This window comes from Acanthochromis polyacanthus, chromosome 18, assembly GCF_021347895.1.
Source record: "Acanthochromis polyacanthus isolate Apoly-LR-REF ecotype Palm Island chromosome 18, KAUST_Apoly_ChrSc, whole genome shotgun sequence".
NCBI lineage: Eukaryota > Metazoa > Chordata > Actinopteri > Pomacentridae > Acanthochromis > Acanthochromis polyacanthus.
The window spans coordinates 6,975,870-6,996,551 of record NC_067130.1 but is presented as its reverse complement, the minus strand read 5'-3'; the positions used below and the strand labels follow the sequence as shown (position 1 = coordinate 6,996,551).

The 20,682-nt window shown below is 41.4% G+C and overlaps 1 protein-coding gene across 3 annotated transcripts; it reads right to left on the bottom strand.

Annotated features, from left to right (window-relative positions):
• Positions 1-2,241: 2,241 nt before the first annotated feature.
• On the bottom strand, positions 2,242-20,391 carry cabp1b (calcium binding protein 1b). 3 transcript variants are annotated; one of them, XM_022215678.2, is made up of 8 exons: positions 19,473-20,391; positions 8,760-8,927; positions 7,871-7,901; positions 7,633-7,776; positions 6,626-6,735; positions 6,406-6,480; positions 6,185-6,257; positions 2,242-3,820 (listed from the first exon to the last, which is right to left on the bottom strand). In XM_022215678.2, exons 1-8 carry the CDS (start codon positions 20,130-20,132, stop codon positions 3,795-3,797), a joined length of 1,287 nt encoding a protein of 428 aa, XP_022071370.1. In that variant the 5' UTR covers positions 20,133-20,391; the 3' UTR covers positions 2,242-3,794. The 3 variants fall into 3 exon arrangements, with proteins under 3 accessions (XP_022071370.1, XP_022071372.1, XP_022071371.1); XM_022215680.2 differs by lacking the exon at positions 19,473-20,391 and adding an exon at positions 11,503-12,207; XM_022215679.2 differs by lacking the exon at positions 8,760-8,927 and having other exon boundaries at positions 19,473-20,390.
• Positions 20,392-20,682: the final 291 nt, after the last annotated feature.

Sequence of the window (20,682 nt, the reverse complement as noted above, 5' to 3'; positions counted from 1 at the left end):
GCAGTCTCCTCTGTGTTACCTGGTGAGTAAATCTTTGGGTTGTTTGCCTTCATTTTCTCCACGCTTTTGATATCATTAGATTCGTGAGTTACCCTTTTCCTGCGCCGTGTGTGTTTGCTCTGGACTGTGTGTGTTTTTTAATCAGTTTGCTCTTTGTTCATTTTATTTCTGGCGTTCATGTCTGCATTTTGGTTCATTCACTTGCTGTTTTCAAATAATGGACTACACTGAAAGTAATGGATGGATTTGAAGCTTGGTGATGAAAGGTTTAATTAGACTTTTCATGCAGTTTTTAAGTTTCAAAATAGCAAGTACCCTACTGTTTATAGACTGTATCTAAACAGAAAATTTAAAAATAACAAAAAAAAAAAACATGTATATGAAGATAAATAAATATCATGACTGCATGGATAAATCTTACTCCTGTGAAATATGATGACTCTCTGCCAACTTCTTGTCCATGCTATTTTCTTGAGGTACTGAGAAGAATTTGAGTCTGGTGGCTAATTTGTTTCATATGCTTTTGTTTTTCATGGCAAATGTTGGACTTAATCTTGCTTTTCTACATGAGACTTGAAGCAGTATGTAATGTCAGTTTACCTTGATAACCATCTAGAATAGATCAGAGAACCAGAGCATCAGTTAGTTGTAGCTATACTGGCAAGACTGGTAAAGGAATTGAATTGCTCTTGGTGTCCTTCCAGACAGATGAAAAAAAGCAAAACTCACCCTGCTTTGTAAAATTGTGATAAATTTAGTGTTTTAGGCCAGTGTCCTTACTAGCCCATTTGTCAAATCATAGAAACTGAGATTTTATTTATCCATTTGCAGTTTATCTATTTAAACCTGTCTTGTCTGCAAATGAATCATTAAAAAAAATCTTTTATCACACATTTCCTTCATGACACAAGTGTTATTTTCTTTATGGTTTCAACACTTTATTCACACTCAAACAAATGTTTTGCCTTTCTGACAAAGTAGCAGTGAGCTGCTGTTTCAGTTAAAAGCTGAACTGGCTCTTACTGAGCACTTTAGAAAGGCCCTTGTTTTTATAATAATATGGGAGAATTGCCAGTGTGCTACTTACAGATAGATTTTTGAAACTGTCACAGCTGTATTCACAATTTTTAATCACGAGCTTCATTCCAAATTTCAAGACATTTCCACGTTGTTTATTTGGATTAACCCACTAAAGTGTTTGATGCTCCGTTTGGCTTTTAAAACACAACCTTGACTTTGACGGAGTCCTGCTTTCTGACTTTGTTGAATTTGAGGAGCTTAATTTTCTCGATTAATCTAAATAATGTTATAGGATGGTGCATTTCTTTGAAAACTCCTGAAAAAGAGAATACGGGGGGTCTCGACTTAGATTGGAATTCCATTCCTGTGGTGCGATGTAAGGTGATTTTTGCCATAAGTTGGATATTTTGTTTGCTTGTTGATGTTTTGCCCTTTTCTGAGTGTTTTATTTTTTCTAATTTCACTTACATAGAGATGGCTTTTCTTTGAAGCATTGCCATCAGAAGTCTGACTTACACTTGGAGCCATTATGAAGGGCAACAAGTGTCCAAAGAAAGATCACAAATGATATGCAGTGGTGTTTTATAGTGCAGCGATTTTCTCCATTGATTCATCAGGCTCATGTGCAACTGGTCTCTATGGTACAAGACTAGACCCCATTTGGATGAATGGGATTTAGATTTTATGATCTTTGTGTTGTGAACGATTACTATTGATATTAATCACCTACATTCCCTGTTGTTTGATTTGTTTACTGCTTGATGTGTGGTGTCAGGTTTAACAAGGTTTTTGAATGCTGGGCACCTTTGACAGAACTGAGCTAAGTAATGGAAAGGCAAGACTGTTGTACTTACTGTATCTGTTCTGCAACTAGAGAGGGAAATTAAATAAACTGCCATTGCACTTAGAGATGAGCTGTGCTGTATTTTTGATCATCTAAACATGGATATGCAGCATCCAGGCAGATATGAAAGCAGGGACAGAGCTCTGAATCCTTCTTTACAAAATAAATCCGGAAATATACTGAACGAAGCCAAAGACCGTGACAATCTGAAGTTGAAATATTGACCCCAAGCTTCACAATGGCTCTTTGAGGAAACCAGGGCTGATGTCATGGAGGGTTCGTCCAAATTTCTATAATTTATAGTCAGGGGCCTGGACAGTTTAATGTCCCTGCATCGTTAATACAGGCAGAAATGCACATCTACACACACTCTAGTCTCAAGTTGGAATAAAAACCTTTATTTTTGATATTCTCTGCTACAAATTGCAGTTGTTTTCTGGCATGCATAGTTTCACACAGTTAAGACAAGAAAAATCACAAAGTAAGATTTCCCTTTTTGAAGAACATCTTAACTTTACGGCATGCATATACCCCATAGAACGCAACTGTCCAAACAACTGAAGGGCATTTCAAGTTTTGGAGATGTAATCCAATGCATCAAATTTTCTGAAAAATACAGCATACAGTTACTACACTGGAATAGACTAACATGATATTTTTTGTAAACTCTCTTTGGCTTTTTTTCCCATAAAGAAGCTCCTATCGCTTCCTTACAAATATCAACAATGAAGGAAATGAAACTGATAGAGATCAGACTGACTAAGGGGATGGTCATGGATGAGGTTGATTGTTTGATTCATTTTTGAGGTATTAAAGTTAGAAGTGTAGATGTTGCACCAAAAGTCACTTGAAGTGTTCTGTAGGCTCAGTAGACTCACAGTAACCATAGAAACAAATATATTAATCAAAGCTCTCTGATAGAAATTAAAGCATTAACAGAATCCAGCTTTCATCTCTTGATTTAACGCTCTGTTGATCACCCACTTCTCAAACTCATGATATATGTATTCATGCAGAATAATATTCAGAATTAGTAAAAAATACATGTTATTAAAAGGCCTATCACAGTAGTCAAGAGTAGCAAGAATTTTCCTCAAAGTTTTGCAGTTTGAAGGAGTCTGTTGGTCTAATGCACACCGGAAATGACATAAATATATATATATATATATATAATCACAGTAAAATAGGCATTATGTTATTAAAGTCAGAACTGTAACAGTGCTACATTACATATAATGACCAAACACACACTAGCTTGCCTTAATCAAAGTTTAACAATAGTCTCTCGCGACAGAATACATCTACAGCATAGAGGGGAGAGAAACAACAGTATGCACAAAACACAAACGCACAGCTTCAACAGGATCACAGGAAATATATCCATATTGCCATTTGTATTTGTGCTTAACTTATCCCCAGCATTCAAAAGGAAGGTGCTGTATTAGTTGGATATTTGCTGGCATACTGCTGTCTTAAAAATACATCATAACTGCTACAGTTAACAACATAGTTTTAGTCGGGGTTTGAGGCAAATGGCTCAAACGTCACATTATTTGTTACCCATTGGGTCAACAGCCGCATCAGCATTAGAAACGTCATTAAAGGAACGTAGGTTTTTAAAATATACTCTGCAAAAAGTCAGAAGTGCAACCGTTGGTTTTGTTTATGCTCTAAGAAACAGCAGCATCATTTATTAACAGTGTTGCTCCCGGCTGCAGTCGTCAGCCTTTGTGCTTCAGCGTGGCAGTTTCAGGGCAGGTTGATATGTATGTTTGTTTTTGTTGTTTCTTTTTTGTTTTGTTTTTTGCTGTCTTGTTCATTGACAGTTCAGAATGTTCAAGATCCATCAGTATTCGGTGCTGGACTCTTCCTCCTGTTTCCAGCAAAGAATCCAGGTTGCGTTTTCGCGTCTTAGCGCTCTGCCAGGAACTCATCGAGACATCATCCGCACAAATTCTGTGGAGTAAAGAGAAGGCGTTTACATAACTGGGTGACCTGCTTTAACGTTGTGCCTGGGTGTGTGGAGCACCTGCTAACCTCGCAGCAGCAGCAGCCGTGTCTCAGGAATGTATTATTTGCCTGCCAAGTGCTGAATACAAATTGTTTTCATGAGAGACTTTGCACCACTAGATGAGCACAGCTTCAGTTCCAAGTCACGCACATTTGCTCAGGAAGCTTCATTAATTTGGTGTAGCGGTAGCTGGGCTTAAAGGTTCCATATTGAGCCGTTTTTCAACTCAAAGTACCACAAAGATGATTTATTTCACCTTGACTGTATATCCCCTGGTTTTAAGGCTGTTCTAAATGGTCTGTTTTATTCTGAAAACCAAGGAGCCGCTGCTGTTTCTGCCACCTTTACAAAGAACATGCTGTTTGGGTTGGATGATTATTGGTTAATTAGGTGTTGAATTCTTACTTGCTAGTAAAGGTGGGTGTCTATGTAATCATGCAGTCACTTGAGGAATGGCAGAAGTCAATATCTTTATCATAGCAGCTTCATGTTGCTATATCTTACACCGTACACTTATGTCTTACACCTCAAGCTTAAATCTTGCACCTTCAAGTTTATAACAACCACAAAACGCAAGAAAAATGCTTCTTTTTTATCACATGGAAGTTTAGCGAGACAATTTCTATCAGCAAGGAAAGTTTAGTTTTTTTTACTTCATCAAAATGGCTCATGTACTCAACAGCTTGGGTGACAAAAATCACATTTTTACATCTTGTTTAGTGCACATGCCTAAAAATATGTGAGCCTGATGACATTTAAAGCTGCACCTTGAATATATTTACATTTAGTGAATAAACTGATGCACATTGGGACAAAGGCACAGATTTAACACTTGTCTCAGCAGTTTGTTTCAACTCAGCTGAGCATCTTTGCATCTTTAAGCTCATTGTTTTGGCTTCACAGCTTGCAGCTTTAAACCGCTTAGGTGAAAACACACTGCTGCTGCCCTTTGCCCCTTTGCATGACCCTTGTAACAGGAAGGATTGCTTTGCAGAAATCCATCAGATTAAAAAAAAAATACTAAGTGTATTACACATGTAAATGTTACCTAAATACCAAATATGGACACCTGCTGCTTCACATTCATATCTCACTTTGGAAGTCAGTTTCCTGAGCTCTGCCTTACTGACTAATATCTTTTTTACTGTGCACTTTGTAGATATTACTCGACCTCAACAACTAGTCTCCGCTCATTCAGTGCTTTTCACACAAAAGACAGGAACAGCAAGAGGTGAGGAGAGAGCTGCCACAGAAGCAAGAAAGAGCTACTATGAGAGTCAAAATAATAGAGGGAATGAGTCTAACAAAACATGCGTTTTTCCAGGAGTAGCGAGGCTCCAAATAAAGCAGAGGTGTGAAGAGTCATGGAGCGGCATGCTGACACTGCAGTACAGTTTGGCTTTCACGCCTCTCATAGCATCATTAGTCTCTAAAATCCAAGTAATGGACAGACAATGTGATATTGGCTAGTTGTTGAGCACTGTGGTGCATTTAGCAGAGAGCTAAAATCAAAGTGCACCACAGCAGATTTATCAGCCAGATACAAGTACAATTATCACTGTCAGTGTTGTGTGTTCAGCTTATTGACAGCTGCAGACAACTGTTAACGCAAGTTCAATAAATGGAAGGTTAATAATGCTAAGTTCAAGGCTACGCTGTCATTTTCTGTTGCTAAACCAGATCAGTCATCAAGTGTTCACTCCAGTTCAATATTTATATTCAGGTTTGTCGCTATACTCTCCTGCTTTGATGTGCCGTGGTTCTTCTCTGCCACACATCTGATCACAAAAGTCACAATAATCTGGACTACAATAACCATAATCTGCATTCGTTCTAGTAATAAATACTGCTTGAAGCACTTTGCTGATGGATTGCATACAGAACACATGAAAGAAAATGTGAAAATATGTAGCTGTAAATATAGTCACACTGCCGAGAACAGCAATGCTTGCTTATATTTTCATCCCTGGCAGCCTGTGTGCATCTTTTTCTCAGCGGGTATTCTATGAGGTGACATAATCCCTTGAACAGAGATAATCTGACAGACAGACCTACTGCCTTCATCCCCTGCACCTCACTATCAGCATGCTGTTGGGATGTAAGCCAGACACATGCTGGGATTTTTGCTCATACTGTATGCGTGTGTGCGTGCTCGTATGTTCAAGAGATAAACGGGGCTGGAAGAGGAAGACACCAGAAAAATGTAATGTGCAATCATGTTTGTCTTCCAGTCTCTGTCTGCAGTCAAATATTAGTGTGCGTTGTGCTAAATGTGGTGTCTACATACACACTGTACAGGTTTTTTTTACCTTCAAAGTCTACATGTCCGTCTCCGTTGAGGTCAATGTCTCGTAGGATCTCCTCCAGATCTCTGTGTCCAACCTGAAAAAGTGAGGTTGCGGAGAATGTGAACTTTGTTGGCACAAGCTCAAGGTAGATTTATGAGTAGAGAGAAGTGAGAGAATTCAGGCAGACAATGATTGGTGGAGAGCTGAAGAGAGGAAGACAAACTTTCCCAGCAGCTCTGTACCTGTTGTCCTAAAAGTTTCTTCATGGCCTCTCTAAGTTCTGCAGTGCTGATCTGGCCGTCGCCATTAGTATCAAACTGGAAATGAGGAAAAACAGGCAGATTCTTAAAGCAAATACACATTATTTAGCACTAAATGTCACTGCAATATGCAAAACTTTCCTTTCTCTTTTGTCACTGTTGTGAGAAACTCTGTGTAGTTTTCCTTCATGTCTTTCCTCACCTCCTTGAATGCGTCCCTCAGCTCCTTCACTCCTATCATGTCAGCTGTTTCGGCCAGAAGTTTGGGCCCCATGAGTTCAACAAAGTCCTCAAAGTCAACATGTCCTCCCACTGACGGACAGATTAAAATGGACGTGAATTAACCTCAATAGAGACAATCTTAGAGACAGAAATTGGCTTGAAACTCTACACTGACATGCATGCAATAAATGAAGACACAACAAAGATTAAATAGCAATGAGAGACCAGCAGTTGTTGTCAAACTTCAAAGAACATAATTGTAAAAGCAAAGAGTGGTCAACTCTGAGAGCAGCACACAATTTTTGTCACGTACAGCTGAGACTATATTTTCAAGAGTAGGTTATTAGTATGCAATAAGTGGATAATAATAGTTTCTAGTTTCAGCTGTTCACTTACAAGTGTATTTCTTCAAGACTAGACTTGCTTTGAAATTGAACACTAAATATTTCTATCAGATTTCCTGCCTCCTTTATGGAGAGGACCATAAACACTCTAGAAGGTCATTCTAAGACTGAAAGAATGAGGTATATATTCAGAAATCAGAAAAGGGCCTGAAATTTCAGTGTAACAATTCAATTTTTACACAGCAATTATCATGCATCAATATTGTATAATGGTTCCTACGACAGGAGATAAACTAAAAACACTGTCAAATAACTGACAAGAGGCAGGAAATTCATGGATTGATTGATAAAAGCAGCCCTATTTCACAGCTATCGGTTATCTGAGAAATTCATCAATGACATAAGCAGGCAGAAGGGTTATCTGAGGTAGATTTTCTATAAGAGTAAAAGAGTGCAGAAAGTAGACAGTTTTAGCTTTTCTGACAGCATCTGACAAGTGCACTTATTTCTCCTCTGTCTGAAGAGTCTCTAAGAGGGTTGATCTCAAAGTTTCAGCACCTTTGATTCTGAGTGCTTGTCGCAGGAAAGAGAAAAAAGGGGAACTAATTCACAGACGTGCACAGACAAACACAGTTTTAGTTACAGTTCATGTTGATCTGCTGGCTCAGTTCTATGAGCTCCATCTCTGTCGGCATATAGCCCATCGTTCTCATGCAGTTCCCCAGGTCTTTACAGCCAATGAAGCCGTCTTTGTCTTTGTCAAACTCCTTGAAAGCCTCACGCAACTCTGAAAACAAGGGAGATAAAACATGAATGTGAAAAAGCTGCAACAAAAATTACTTCAGGATATTTCCAAAATTATCATCTTTTCTAAAACATACCATCCATTTCTTCTGGCCTCAACTCTCGGTCCTGTGAGGGATCACAATGCAAGGTTAGTGCTGATATTTTAAGTCTTGCCAACACCCAGCATCCCTCACACAACATGACACTGTAGGAAATAAAAAGGAAAATACAGTTTTGTGCCACAGAGCACCAGGAGTCTTCAGGATTCCTTCCAGCTAGAGAGGAAGAGCTCATCAGTGAGATCACTCAGTGAAAAAACATGCAGAATCTAGCAATCTGTGTCATAACTAGACGTTCAGATCAGAGTCAAACAGCAGAAATATAAGATTCAATATTTGTTCTCTGTGTCTGTAGCATAGTTTTGATGACTTGATATCTGTTTTTAATGCTCAAAGTGCAAATTCTGACGAGGTGATGATAAATGTGGTATATTCCATTATGTGCCATTAAATAAGAATGACTGTCTCAACCCCTGTATTCATCCGAGAGCTCCTCATCAGAACAGGCGTCTACACACTGAGGATTTCAGCATCAGTTATTTAAATAACAAATGATGTCGGGTCCTGCAAATGGACAAAGAAATAATCACAGTGAGGAGCCACAACCTGCCGTAATCATCCTCCATCTTGTTTCAAGCGTGCACCATGTTTCTGAGTAATGCATCCAGCCTCGTGCATAAATATACACACAAACACACACACATTCTTTCATCCAGCATCAAGACCACTCCATACATCGAGTTTTTACATCCTCAGAATACGTCTCCTCAGCTCCACCACTCGCCTTTGCATGCGGCAAATGCTGATGTTACAGTAGGTGATTACGACACACATTCCTCACGGTTCTGGGTTATTGTGCATGTACTGCATAGTGTGCTCATCTCTCTTGGCATGCATGCACATGATATTTTCTGGACTTACGTACAGCCTGCCGGCTCTCAGCGAAGCCCTTGCGTAGAAAGATGCATGCAGGCCCCAGTACGTTGTGCATGTTGGCTCCGTTCTGGGCCAGGGCTACTAGTGGCTCAAGATAGGCCCCCCCAGATCCCCCTTCCTCACAGGACTGCACTGCTTTGTAGTTCTTCTTCTGGTCCTTGAGCAGCATCCGGGGTGGGGGGCCAGAGTGGAAGCAGATGCAAAGACAGGGGTAGATAGAGACTGTGACTCAGTTTGTTGAGGCAATGTGTCAACAAGGAGCCAGCATGGAGGTGGGATGGAGGGTTAGAGGGGGTTTAGGGAGGATTGCAGGTGACACACGTCTGTCAGTCACAGAAAGGTTTGGAGTCAGGTCAGTCATGATGGAGGAAAACAGCTCAGTCAGGGAGAAAAGGGGGTGTTATATCATGACACAGCAACTGATGCCATCTATGAATCCATCCGGTACGTCAACACCCTGCACAACAGTGTCCACATGATGTGTAACAGATAATACTGGTGGTTGAAGAGAGCTTCTTTTTGTGTCACAAAGCAACAACGGCCTCGTGCTCTGTTGTCATAGTGTATCATATTTGGCTTCACATTTTCTTGGCCTAAAGGATCATTAAGATTCATTACAAAATTAGCTTTTTCCTTTGCAGTTCTGACCAGCATTTTTAATGGTTATGATAACATTGTTCTCACCAAAACTAATTGATGAGATTTAGGGAAAGAGTGTGATTACAATCAGCAAAGTCAGACTCCAAACTGCCTGCAGTAACTCTGATTTAAATTAGATCTACTGTAATGCATTCCTCTGCAGTGATGAATAATTAGTCAGTGGGTTAACTAACTTGAATAACGTGGTCTTCTTTACTTCTTGATTGTATGAGTGCTAAAGTTTCCAAATCCCGGATTATAGCGGATACAGAGTCATCATAACAGATTGCAATGATGGCCAGAAATACCAAAATTAAAATCAAAGTTGTAAAAAACTGAGCAATCTTTTGAAAGCCAGTGCAAATCTGTTAACATTTGTTAGTAAGTTAGTTGTTAGAGGGTTGTCTACATCAATGTCTAAGGGTTTGAGGGAATTTAAAGTGATCGACAACAAACCTCACACCAGAGAAGTTACTTAAATTTCTTTAAGTTCCAGTTTTGTTTTTTGTGCACACTACACAATTGTCAAGTCCAGCCAACTGTTTCATTATAATCACCAATTAGCCAGTCAACCAGGGGGCAAATGTTGTGTGCTACTTCAGTCATCCCAATTACTGAGAGGCCCACAGGTTAATTAAAGACGGGCGATTACTGCCTGCCAGTGCACAAAAAGCTTCCTCTGATTGAAGCCAAATGGGCTCCAACCATTGCTCTGACTAATATGTGAATTGGAGAGTAGCAGCATAATGGCACTCTCAAGCCACTATTAAAAAAACAGATTCTGTTACTACTGCATATTTTTGTTTTAAAAGGAGTAACAGCTTTGGATCGGTCCTCAATTACTACAATGAAACATCCAGCAAAAAGCAAGTGGAATAGAATCAATAACAGAAAATTACCAAGGGACCATTTTGCTGCTGCTTTACTGTGTCTCTGACATGATCTAGTACCATCCTCAGATGCTTAATACAGTAAAAAATATGATATTTATATGCTAACCTAATTAAAGATTCATGTGCATATTTGTTCTATATGCAAATTATTGTATTATTATTATTATTACGCTCTATAAATGACCTTCACACTCCATCTGTTACCGTGTCGTGTCTAATGCCAGCTCGTGCATCCCTACAGTTCTCACCACAGGAATGGATGCCCACTGGGTAATCTGACCAAGTGATGCATGGAGCAGGGCTGTCTGTGGCTATATCGTGCCAGAAAAGTAGTATGAAGCCACGCGCTGGCAGTTATATAACAAGAAAGCAAAAAAAAAAAAAAACAAACGCACGCGCACACAAGAAAAGAAAATGTGGAAACGGCATCAGAGAAAGGCTGAAGTGAAGCAAGAACTTCTGCAGCACTCCAACCCATTTTGCACAGATGGCATCAACAGTTGCTTGTCATATTGTGCTTCCTCAAGGATGTGCAGCTGGAAATTCTATTTGTGGGTCTGCCTCCCTGCTACGCTGAGCCTATTCGAGCATACAGTGATACGACCATGACAGCAGATGTAAGAGATGTAGCACTAAAGCTGATACCACAAAGGAAAGAAAAAAAGTCCAGCGCTGAGAGAATGTGATACAATTGCAACAGCACACCTGTTTGCAACATTTCCACTGACTGATCATGTCCCGCAGGTGCAGGTTCAACAGGGTAGCATCCTCTGCTTCCTGCTGAGGTGGAATTCAAGTGAGTGACTCTAAGGGTTGGCGACCTGATCCTAATTCACAGACTCAGTCAATAGGTCAGGCAGCACTGACCAGCCTCTCTGAATGCACTAATGAACAAAGAGACATCCCAAAAAAGTCCGTAATGTGCAGGCAGAATTAGTTTTAAAGACAATCCTACATCGCTAATCTAGACCAAAAGCCTCTGACTGAAACAGAAGCTTTTTCTTGAAATCTCCTGTCATTATTCTACAAAACACAGCTCAAAGCACAGCCTGTTAGGGAGACGTCGGACAGCACACAAGGCTCAGTCAGGAGAGATCAAGTCAGCATCCATCGATCAAGTTGGGGACACATCATTAGACAAACATGCACCAGGATTCAGGGGATTCAAAGCAAAGTGAAAAGCCTCAGAGCCGACCTTACCTTCTTGGTGAAAATTTTGAGCGACTTTACAGAGTTGCCCATTGCAAAGAGTGGGGGAAGAAAGCGCGAATCCTTCTTGTTTTATGTTTTCTCTCTAACTGTATCTGTGTGCCTGTATGTAAGTGCACGTGCATGCATGTGTGTTTGCATGTGTTTCCGGGCATGCATGCGAACAGGAGTGATTAGAAAGGGAAAGAGGGTTCAGTGGGTCATCGACTAATAGAAGAGGACGTTTGGGAAAAGGCAGGGAGAGGAGCGGGGACATCGTAAGGCAGCAGAGAGGGATAGGAGGGGAAAGGACGAGGGAGTGTGCAGGGAGGACCGAGAGGCAAGGACGCCAGGAGGTATAGGAGGAGGAGGGACACTGAGACAAAGGAGGGTATAATGCAAACAACAATGAAGGACGAATCAGAACGACATAAAGATACGCGAGGGAGAGGAAGCATGCGAGCGATCAGCGCGAGATGCAAGTGCCAGGAGTAGAAAAAGCCAAGATTGCTTATTCATTCCATCCTCTCTCCTACAGTTTCTTTCCTCCCTCCCTCCCCTATTTCTCCCCGTCTCTCCCTCTCTCTCTCTGTCCGTCAGTCTGTCTCTCTTTACTCGTTTCCCCTCAACTCTCTCCCCCCACAACAACTCCCGCTCACTCCACAGTTTTTAAACCATCTATGCGAATGTGACAGAAGAAGCTCGTTCGGACAAGCATATTACCTTCCCCTGAGCAAGACGCTGGAGACACTAATCCACACACACACACACACACACACACACACACACACACACACACACACACACACACACAGGCATACACTCGATTGAACACACATGGATGTGGGGCTGTGGAGCTAAAAATATAACACTCGCTCTCTCTTTCCCCACTACTCTCCCCACTCTACACCCAGCATCCATCCCCTTCTCTCTCTAACACACACACACACACACACACACACACACACACACACACACGGATGTGGAAGCATCACAAAGTCATGTTAAGCTTGAAGGGCTTGGATTCAGATCAAAGCCAAAATGTGCAAGAAATGACACATGGATCCTGAACTGCCGTGCTGCTGCTGCAAGGACGCGAACCAGCACGTGCAAATGCAAACGCACACAAACAAATGCGCTCTCTCAGCCCGTCTCATCACACACACACACACACACACAAACACACACACACACACACACACACACACACACACACACACACACACACACACACACACACACACACACACACACACGTTTGTTGTTGAGCACAACGGCTGAAAAGATGAGGCTTTCTAAATATGGAGCATCTCTAAAAGCTGTGGTGAAAAGGAAAATGTACCTCAGCACTGCATCATTTTGTGGCACTTTAGATGACTTTCTACTCAAACATTTCCAAGGCACAAATTCTTTTGCAGATTTAGATATTTTACGCACAACAGTAAATTTGCCAAATAAAACTTTGATCAGTTGCTGTATGTTAAACCACCTACAGCTCAACTAGCAATAAAATTAAAAGCTGCTTCCATGTTAATGCATCACTAACAATGACCAATTAACATAGAATAATACACTCAATGATCACTTTATTAGGTACGTCTGTGAAATCTGATGCATGGCAATACAACAACTTTGCCATAAATTCTGCTTATACAAAGCCTCTATTTTCACATTGTTGTGACGTTGTTGAAAGGTGATAATTCTGCTTAATCTTTATTATTGAGGTCATAGTATGTGATGGTTTACTGGATTGCACTCCATTTAGGAGTGTTCCTCATATGTTGCCTTCCTCATTTATGTTAAAGACGTGAATAAAACGGCACCAAGGACCACGTTATTAGATTATGACAGTGATGCAGCTTTTAGTTTTGATCCACGGATTTGTTAAAGATTTCTGTATCATTGTGAGATGCCGCATGACGTCACTGTAACCATGACAACAAGTGAACACTACATCAGCTGCCTGCTGATGATCATACGATTGTGATCAGACTAAAAATCTGCCGCTGTGGACTTGTCGGGACTTACCCGTCCAAAATCGTACACGGACCAATTGATTAAATTGTGGAGGTGTTTCCGAGTCCCATAAATTCCCGCCGCCAGCTCCATATTTAGGTCTCGCGATTCGGTATCCGTACATAACGTACACATGCAGAACACACGCCTGTGCTCAGTGCAAGGTCATTTTGTTTATGGGTAAATCTATATTAAATGGCCACATTCTATGGTGCTTGTCTTGTTGATCACTGTGGGCACATTTTTCTATATAAAGTCCTACACCTCAGTGGAAACAGCACGAACATGACTTGCAGGAGCAAAGACTCATAAAAGTTTTCTTTACTGAAAAAGCATATTTTAATTCCTTTAGTTACTTCACTACTTTAGACTATAGATATTTTACTGCTTGTATTTTTTTCCCAATACTTCTACTTCTGTCGTGTATAAACACAGCCTGCAGTTCAGCCCAAAGCGCCCAGAATTTTATAAAAGTGTAGTATGCTTTCCCTTAAATTAAATATCCTTGTTTGAGCACATTTTAAGATACCTCTGCTTTGAATGATTTGTGTTTGGCATGTTTTTTTAAACAAAAACATTCAATTATCTTAATTCTTAAAATTACAGCTGATTGATTTACTCCTAAAAACTCATCTTTGTGTATCAACAGTTACAAATTTAGAATTTTTTATCATGAAAACAATCACTTAATTCTTAAAAATGTCTCATCTATAGCTACACTGGTGCTGCTTTTAGAATGATCTATGTGTTCCCTGCCTCTGACTCCACTCACTGCCCCCTACTTATTGCAGCTTAAGCACACCAGCTCATCTACAGCTTTGCTCTAACACAGTAAAACTGCTCAACTGAGATGCAATAGGGATCTAAAACAGACTTGGTCAAACCAGAAACCAAATGACAAATTCCTTGCATGTGAAAACCTAGTAGGCAATAAATCCTTTCTGATTAAATTTGTTACATCTGGAAGTCTGAATCTGTTTTGGAAACTGTCATGGGTACACGGCAGTTTCAAGAATGTTCAGCCATGCTTTTGGCTGCTTATTTTGCTTATGATGTGATTGCAGCATCTAAAAGACAAAATCTGGAGATGTTAAAAAGAGGAAAGATTTGATTTTCACCTGAGACAGACACTCTCAGGTTTCTACATGAGGTTAGTTCAGGCTGTGTATTGGAAAGTCAAACCTGTGCGTTGACATTTTACATTAAGATTTAAGGTGAGCATAGAGAACATCAGAACAGGCTTCTCGCGTCAAACTCGGCATCATTATGTGAAGGTCAAACATACAATTTTTAATGTAAACATTTTTAATTAGAGAGGCTTTAAGGATCTTGCACTACTGTCACAACAACAAACCACCAAACGCAGTGAAAGCCCTTCTTTTGTTTCTACCAGCAGCGTCCCCTCTCAAGGTAACTTCAGCCTTCGTCACTGCGGCACTAATGCACATCCATATTCCCCCTCTCCTGTTCGACCTTGTCTATTCACTGCTATTTAAATAAACACGTTCACGCTGAACTTGTCTCAGATCGCGCTCCCATTCAATATCTGTGCGACTCCTCTGTGTTGTTCTGCGGATGATTCATCCGGCCTCTCACCGGAGGCTCATTGTGAACTTCAGAACACATCAGACGTCAGACGCAGGAGCCGTCAGCTCTCATAATGTCAGACCGTAGTGTGCACGGGCATGAGATCCATCTCTCTCCGTGGCTGTATCCTTTTCCCCTCTCGCTCACACAATTACTCACACAGAAACACAGGATTTGCTTTGCAACTTTACATAACCCCTACACGCAGCACACTGATGACACCGTATTAAAGCCAACCTCAGATGATTTTTATTGGGACACTATTTGTCCAGAGTCGTGCAAACACCCCATAACAGGCCAGTTTCGTCATTGCAACTCAAAGAAAATCTCTATGCACGCACTGGACAGGAATCTAATTCAAGGAGGGAATATTAATAATTGCCTTTGCTATTTATTGCAGATTTCGAGGTCAAATATAATCCAGTTTCATCCACCGCCATCAACTGTGCTAAACGAGCTGAGATGTAATGCAGGAGGGGGAAGGATGGGACTGATGTAACAACTCACTCTCATGTGTTCACCAACCTTTTTAAAAAAAAAAAAAAAATCAAGACAGAAAATGCTACTTTTGCCACTGAAAAACAAGATTTTGCATGTTTCTTTATATGTATTTCATGGGTTTACTGGAGGTTATGTCCTGATGAAGACAGAGATAAACGCTGTGACCATGAGTTATTTTGTGTGCGCACATTTTCGTCATCAGGCAGTAAAAAAAGAAACGTACAATACACACTTGCGTCATCTTCTTGTGAGACGTCACGCTGCTGTCCTACAGCTGATTCATTTATTCAGATCAGATGAGCTAAAAACTGTGAATTTCACACAGAATATCGAGGCATTAAAGTATTAGTTCCAATCAGCTGGTGCTCTAGTTAAACATCTCACTGCGCGCCAATTAAACCTCTGCTGTTTCTCCTCTGACTCAAAGTGTCTCACACTGATTTTCAGCCTCAGGTCTCCATAAATATTTAGCATCATCACACGCATGCATACAATTCACTTTGAAGCACGTGCAGTTGTGTGCATGGCTCTAATCCTCCACTCAAAAGACGGGTTTAACCAAAGAGTGAATTTTCTACCTCCTTCTTGTGCTGGCACAGATATAAAAATACCCATGTGTGTCTAAAAATAACCTTTTATACTCTAGACAGACCGGAGGCATATGCTGCGGCGACGATGCTGCTCCTTTTCCTCCCGTTTCCAACCTAAATCTTCCTTCTTATTTTACTCATTTGTGCACTAATCTTCTCTCTCAAACATCAAGGTCGACATGACCCAGCGGGCAAAATGAAGGGAGATGAGGAAGAGAGATTTTGTCGGAGCATGAGAAAAGAAGAAAGGGAACGACAGATAGGAAATGTCAGTAGAAGATGAGTAACAGGAAAACTAGCGGGGAAGCGAGCTAATCTGTGTTTTAGGAGCTTTCCTCACATTGTCTTCAGAGCTGTCAGGTGGGAACAGGGAAGTGAAAGCTGATGAGTGTTTGCCTTATATAACAATCATCAGGTCTGTAGCGCCGGGGCACTCTCTTCCTATTTTGTTCTTTGTCCTGCTGATTTGTCCGATTCCCTCGCTTCCTTTTCATTTTCTCTTGCTGCCCTTTCACTTTTCCAGGCTCACTGATGTGACACAGTGGACTGTTAATCTCTTCCTCTCTTTCTCTCTCTTTCTCTCTCTCTCTCTCTCTCCACACACTGAGCTCAAACCCTTTGATACAAATGCTACTTGCTCCCTCTTCTGGCTAACGCACAAACCCTTTTATCTAAATTTAATTTATTGAGAAAAAAAAGAGAAAATTCTCCTTGATAATAATAATTTCTCTGCGGAGCCTAACAGCTCTTCTTTCATTACCAGGCCTGTGTTTCTGGATTCTCCTGTGAGGGCTGGAAGAACAAGGTCAATGAAGGTCACAAAAAGCAAGAGAGCTGTCGTGATTGTTGAGGGGCGCTTAAAATAGACACAAGATTTCTATTGGGACAGAAAAAAGAAGCTTGTGTTCTGTCCTCGAACAAGGTGTCTGTTTTAACCTGGATAGCTTAAAGGCCAGGAGCAACAAGAGTCACGTTAAATGTGGTGCATACCTGCATTTAAAAGATACAATCTGGCATTAAAAACAGAACGAATCATTATAGAAATATATATTTTGTCTAAAATAAACATGGCTTCTCCTCATTCTAACCCCCATATTAGCCTTTTTGGTCATGATTCATCCTGTAAATACCACAATGTGCCTTATAAAATGGCAAAAATCCCTTCTTTTATTCACCAGTTTTCAAATTTTCTCTAGCAGGTAGCATGTTATGGCAATATATCTGAATATTTTACCCAAAAAGCCCTCCTCCAGTCTCCCATAATCAGGTCTGATGTTCTATTTTTAGCTTCTTCTACTTGCAGCGAATGAGTTCTGTTGGGATTGTATGCAGATCTTGATGTTACGTAAGAAATGATTTGTGGAGTCGAATTTCTCACCATGGATTCTGAATCGCGCTGCCACATCTCTTAAAAGAGCCGTAAGTTCAGATTATCTCTGACTGTGTGGTCATTTGAATTAAACCGCTCGGGGGTCAGAAGCTGAGCAGGCGCGAAATGAAAACCAATGCCTGCGTCAGCTTATTCACTCTTCTGTCACCTTCTTTCCTCGTTCTCACACATGCATCATTCGGTCTTGCTCGTGTCCACTCACAGATTCATTCTGGCTTAACTTCACAGTGGCATCAGCACAGAAAACAGTTTGAAAACTTGATGATTCAGTCACAAAATCGAACTTCAAAACACTTTTAATGTGAGCAGGGGATCCTATTTTGTCTATTTCTCTCTGTTTCCTGAATCAAAGACATCCAAGAATTTTCAGTCAAGATAGAAAATATCAAACTCTGATATAAACGGCACACTGAGCATCTCCCTCCACACACATCAGCAGCTCAGGAGACTTTATATAGCACACCGCTGCGTGATTTTTAGCATATTTTTGCCTCACTGGAACCCCTAAGACTGATTGAAGCTCTGGCCTGGATTGAGAGGAGTTATTTCTGGAGCACATTAGTGCATGGGGAGGTAATTGTCTTCTCTTGAGCTTTTTATCATCAGCACAGAAAGGAGGATTTCAATGTAACAAGAAAAAGGTGGCGCACGGGAGAAGAGAAACACCCATTATGTGCTGCTTCCCTCTCACCACAGGATCAGTAAAAGTATGGGTGATATTCATGTTTTATCAGCGTATGAATGGTCCACTTTCCCATGCGTGTCACTGTGTGTGTGTGCGTGATTGACAAGTCTGAAACATTTTCCACAAGTCAGGAAAGTTGATCCCCCCTCTGTTACTCAGGTGACAGTCACAATGAAAGCGACTGTATTCATATTGGGATGCATGGCAGAGACTGGAAGTAACAGATACATACAGGGGCCAGATTTGGACTGAAAACATGCATCCATTTTTAATCTGCTCAGCCTGTCAGTCTGGCTGCATGTGGCTTCACCTGCATCTCACCTGTGCACCTCCACCTGCTGCTGAATAAACGGCTTCCCTTTTGATGTGCGGTTTAAGAATGAAAACCTCACCAAAGCCAGAGCAGAATCACTTTGTTTCAAATGCAAATGCAGCAAAATTAACTGCTGCATCTCTGATATCCATTCATTCATTCATATTTATTTTATTTCTTATATGTTGTTTTATTTAATTGATATCAGACTAATCCAAACTAATGAATTCTGCACATCAGTTCTTTATAATTGCTCCCCTGGGTGTCTTATTGCTCCCCCAGCTGTCTATAGAGGGACATGCTTGAATTGCTTTTCCAAAAATGCCCTCATCATGTTACATAGTTTCACTTAGCTTTGGAATAAGCCTTTAAAATACATTGAAACAGTCTAAATGCACTTGATTTAGCAGAAAATTCAAATTCTATAGTTGCATTCAAGCATAGGTCTCAGCTGGGAACAGACTGGCATCTTCAAGTGAAGCTTTTTAGTTATTTTTCTTACATGCAATATAAATCATGCTACATTTGCTGAAACTCTGAGCCAGTCCCCAGTCTGCATTCTCGATTCCTGCTGCTGATATACTGACTTATTTACTTTACAGCTTGGAATGATGCCCTTTGCATTGCGCTTCCAAACGCCCACATGTAGCAGCTCATTATAGAGCTTTGAGCTATATAATATTTAAGTCTGCTTTTTTTTTATTTGCTTTATTTCAAATCAAAAGTTGAAAAGAATGTCGTAAATGTTGATTTATAGAAAAGAAAATACAGTAAAAGTTGAAGTATTTATCCATTACGCAGGAATGCAGCCACATTGCGTAATTTTCTATTCTCTGCAGTTTGAGTTGTGCTTTGAATGAACTTTTTTTGAAGTTTAATTTCATCTTCAGCCTTGCTTACCTGTCCAAACACTGACTTCACTATGGGATGGAGACTGGAGTCGTACTCAGACGGGGTTGCGCTCAGTCTTTTGGACGTGCGGCCGGATGCATGCTGGACCGGCGCTCTGGTCGCAGGCGGGTCAGAGCTGAGGCTGGAGGTTGACCCGGTGACGACTCTCTCACTGGGCTCGAAGAAGAAAGCAGCATCGTCCTGGTGTTTGGGGTAAGACGGGGTCGGTGAGGTCCTCCTGTCCTGCCGGGAGCCGCCCTGGTGGTGCGCTGCAGGAGGCGGCTCACCTCTGGAGGAGTCGTGGTGGTGATGCTTGGATCTGGAGGTCTTGCTGCGCTCCTTCTGATGCCGGCTCGTCTTGTGCCGCACGTCCTCCTGAGCGTAGCCATCATCCAGGGGGCTCTGCTGCCGGTGGCTCTTCTGCACCCGGTGATGATCACTTGAATGTCTGGAGTCTGCGTGTCTGGGCTGGCACAGAGGTCTCCGCGCACTGGTCTCGCACTCCTCCGTCCAGGCTGCATCCTCGCCGCCTCCAGCTCCGGTGGGAGGATGGTGATGGTGAGCGCGGTGGCTCCGGTGACCGTGTGCGCCGCGATCCGGGTGCGCGGACCTGCGGTTTGATCTGAGCAGAGAAGTGGTCGAGTCGCTTTTGGGCAGAGAGGAGCTCATGGCTCGGTGTGAGAGGCTGTGTGAAGCTGATGGATGCTGAAGGTCGAGTAAGGAGGCAGTCCTCGGCCACGTGCAAGGTGCAGAGCCCCAGATAGTTGGAGGCTCTCTTTAATCCACGCGCTCCAGCATCACCGGCGTGTCCGTGGGGATGAAGTTGGAACCACCTGATCGAGCATCTGCAGCAGAAAATGTGCAGTGAGGCTGAAGTGGCGGTCACAGTGACGCTCCACGGGGCTCCGCCAAGTTTGGGTGAAGCTCAGTGTTGCTGTCACACGCCGTTCGTGCACGCGCCAAGTTCATTAAGACCCACGTCACGAGTGACAATGTCTGTCATAATGATCCACTTAATCTGGAAGCTTTTATCTGACTGGAGAAGAAAGTGGCATATTTTCAAGATGTTTTCAAGGAAGAAGGGATGATTATGAAACGTTCCATAATGTGAAATATTCTTTTATTATTATTATTGTGAGAGTGTTTCATAGAAGAATGTTCTGTAATGTCTTGCTCAACAAAAAGACAAAATGTTCCACCTTTAATATGCAACATCACA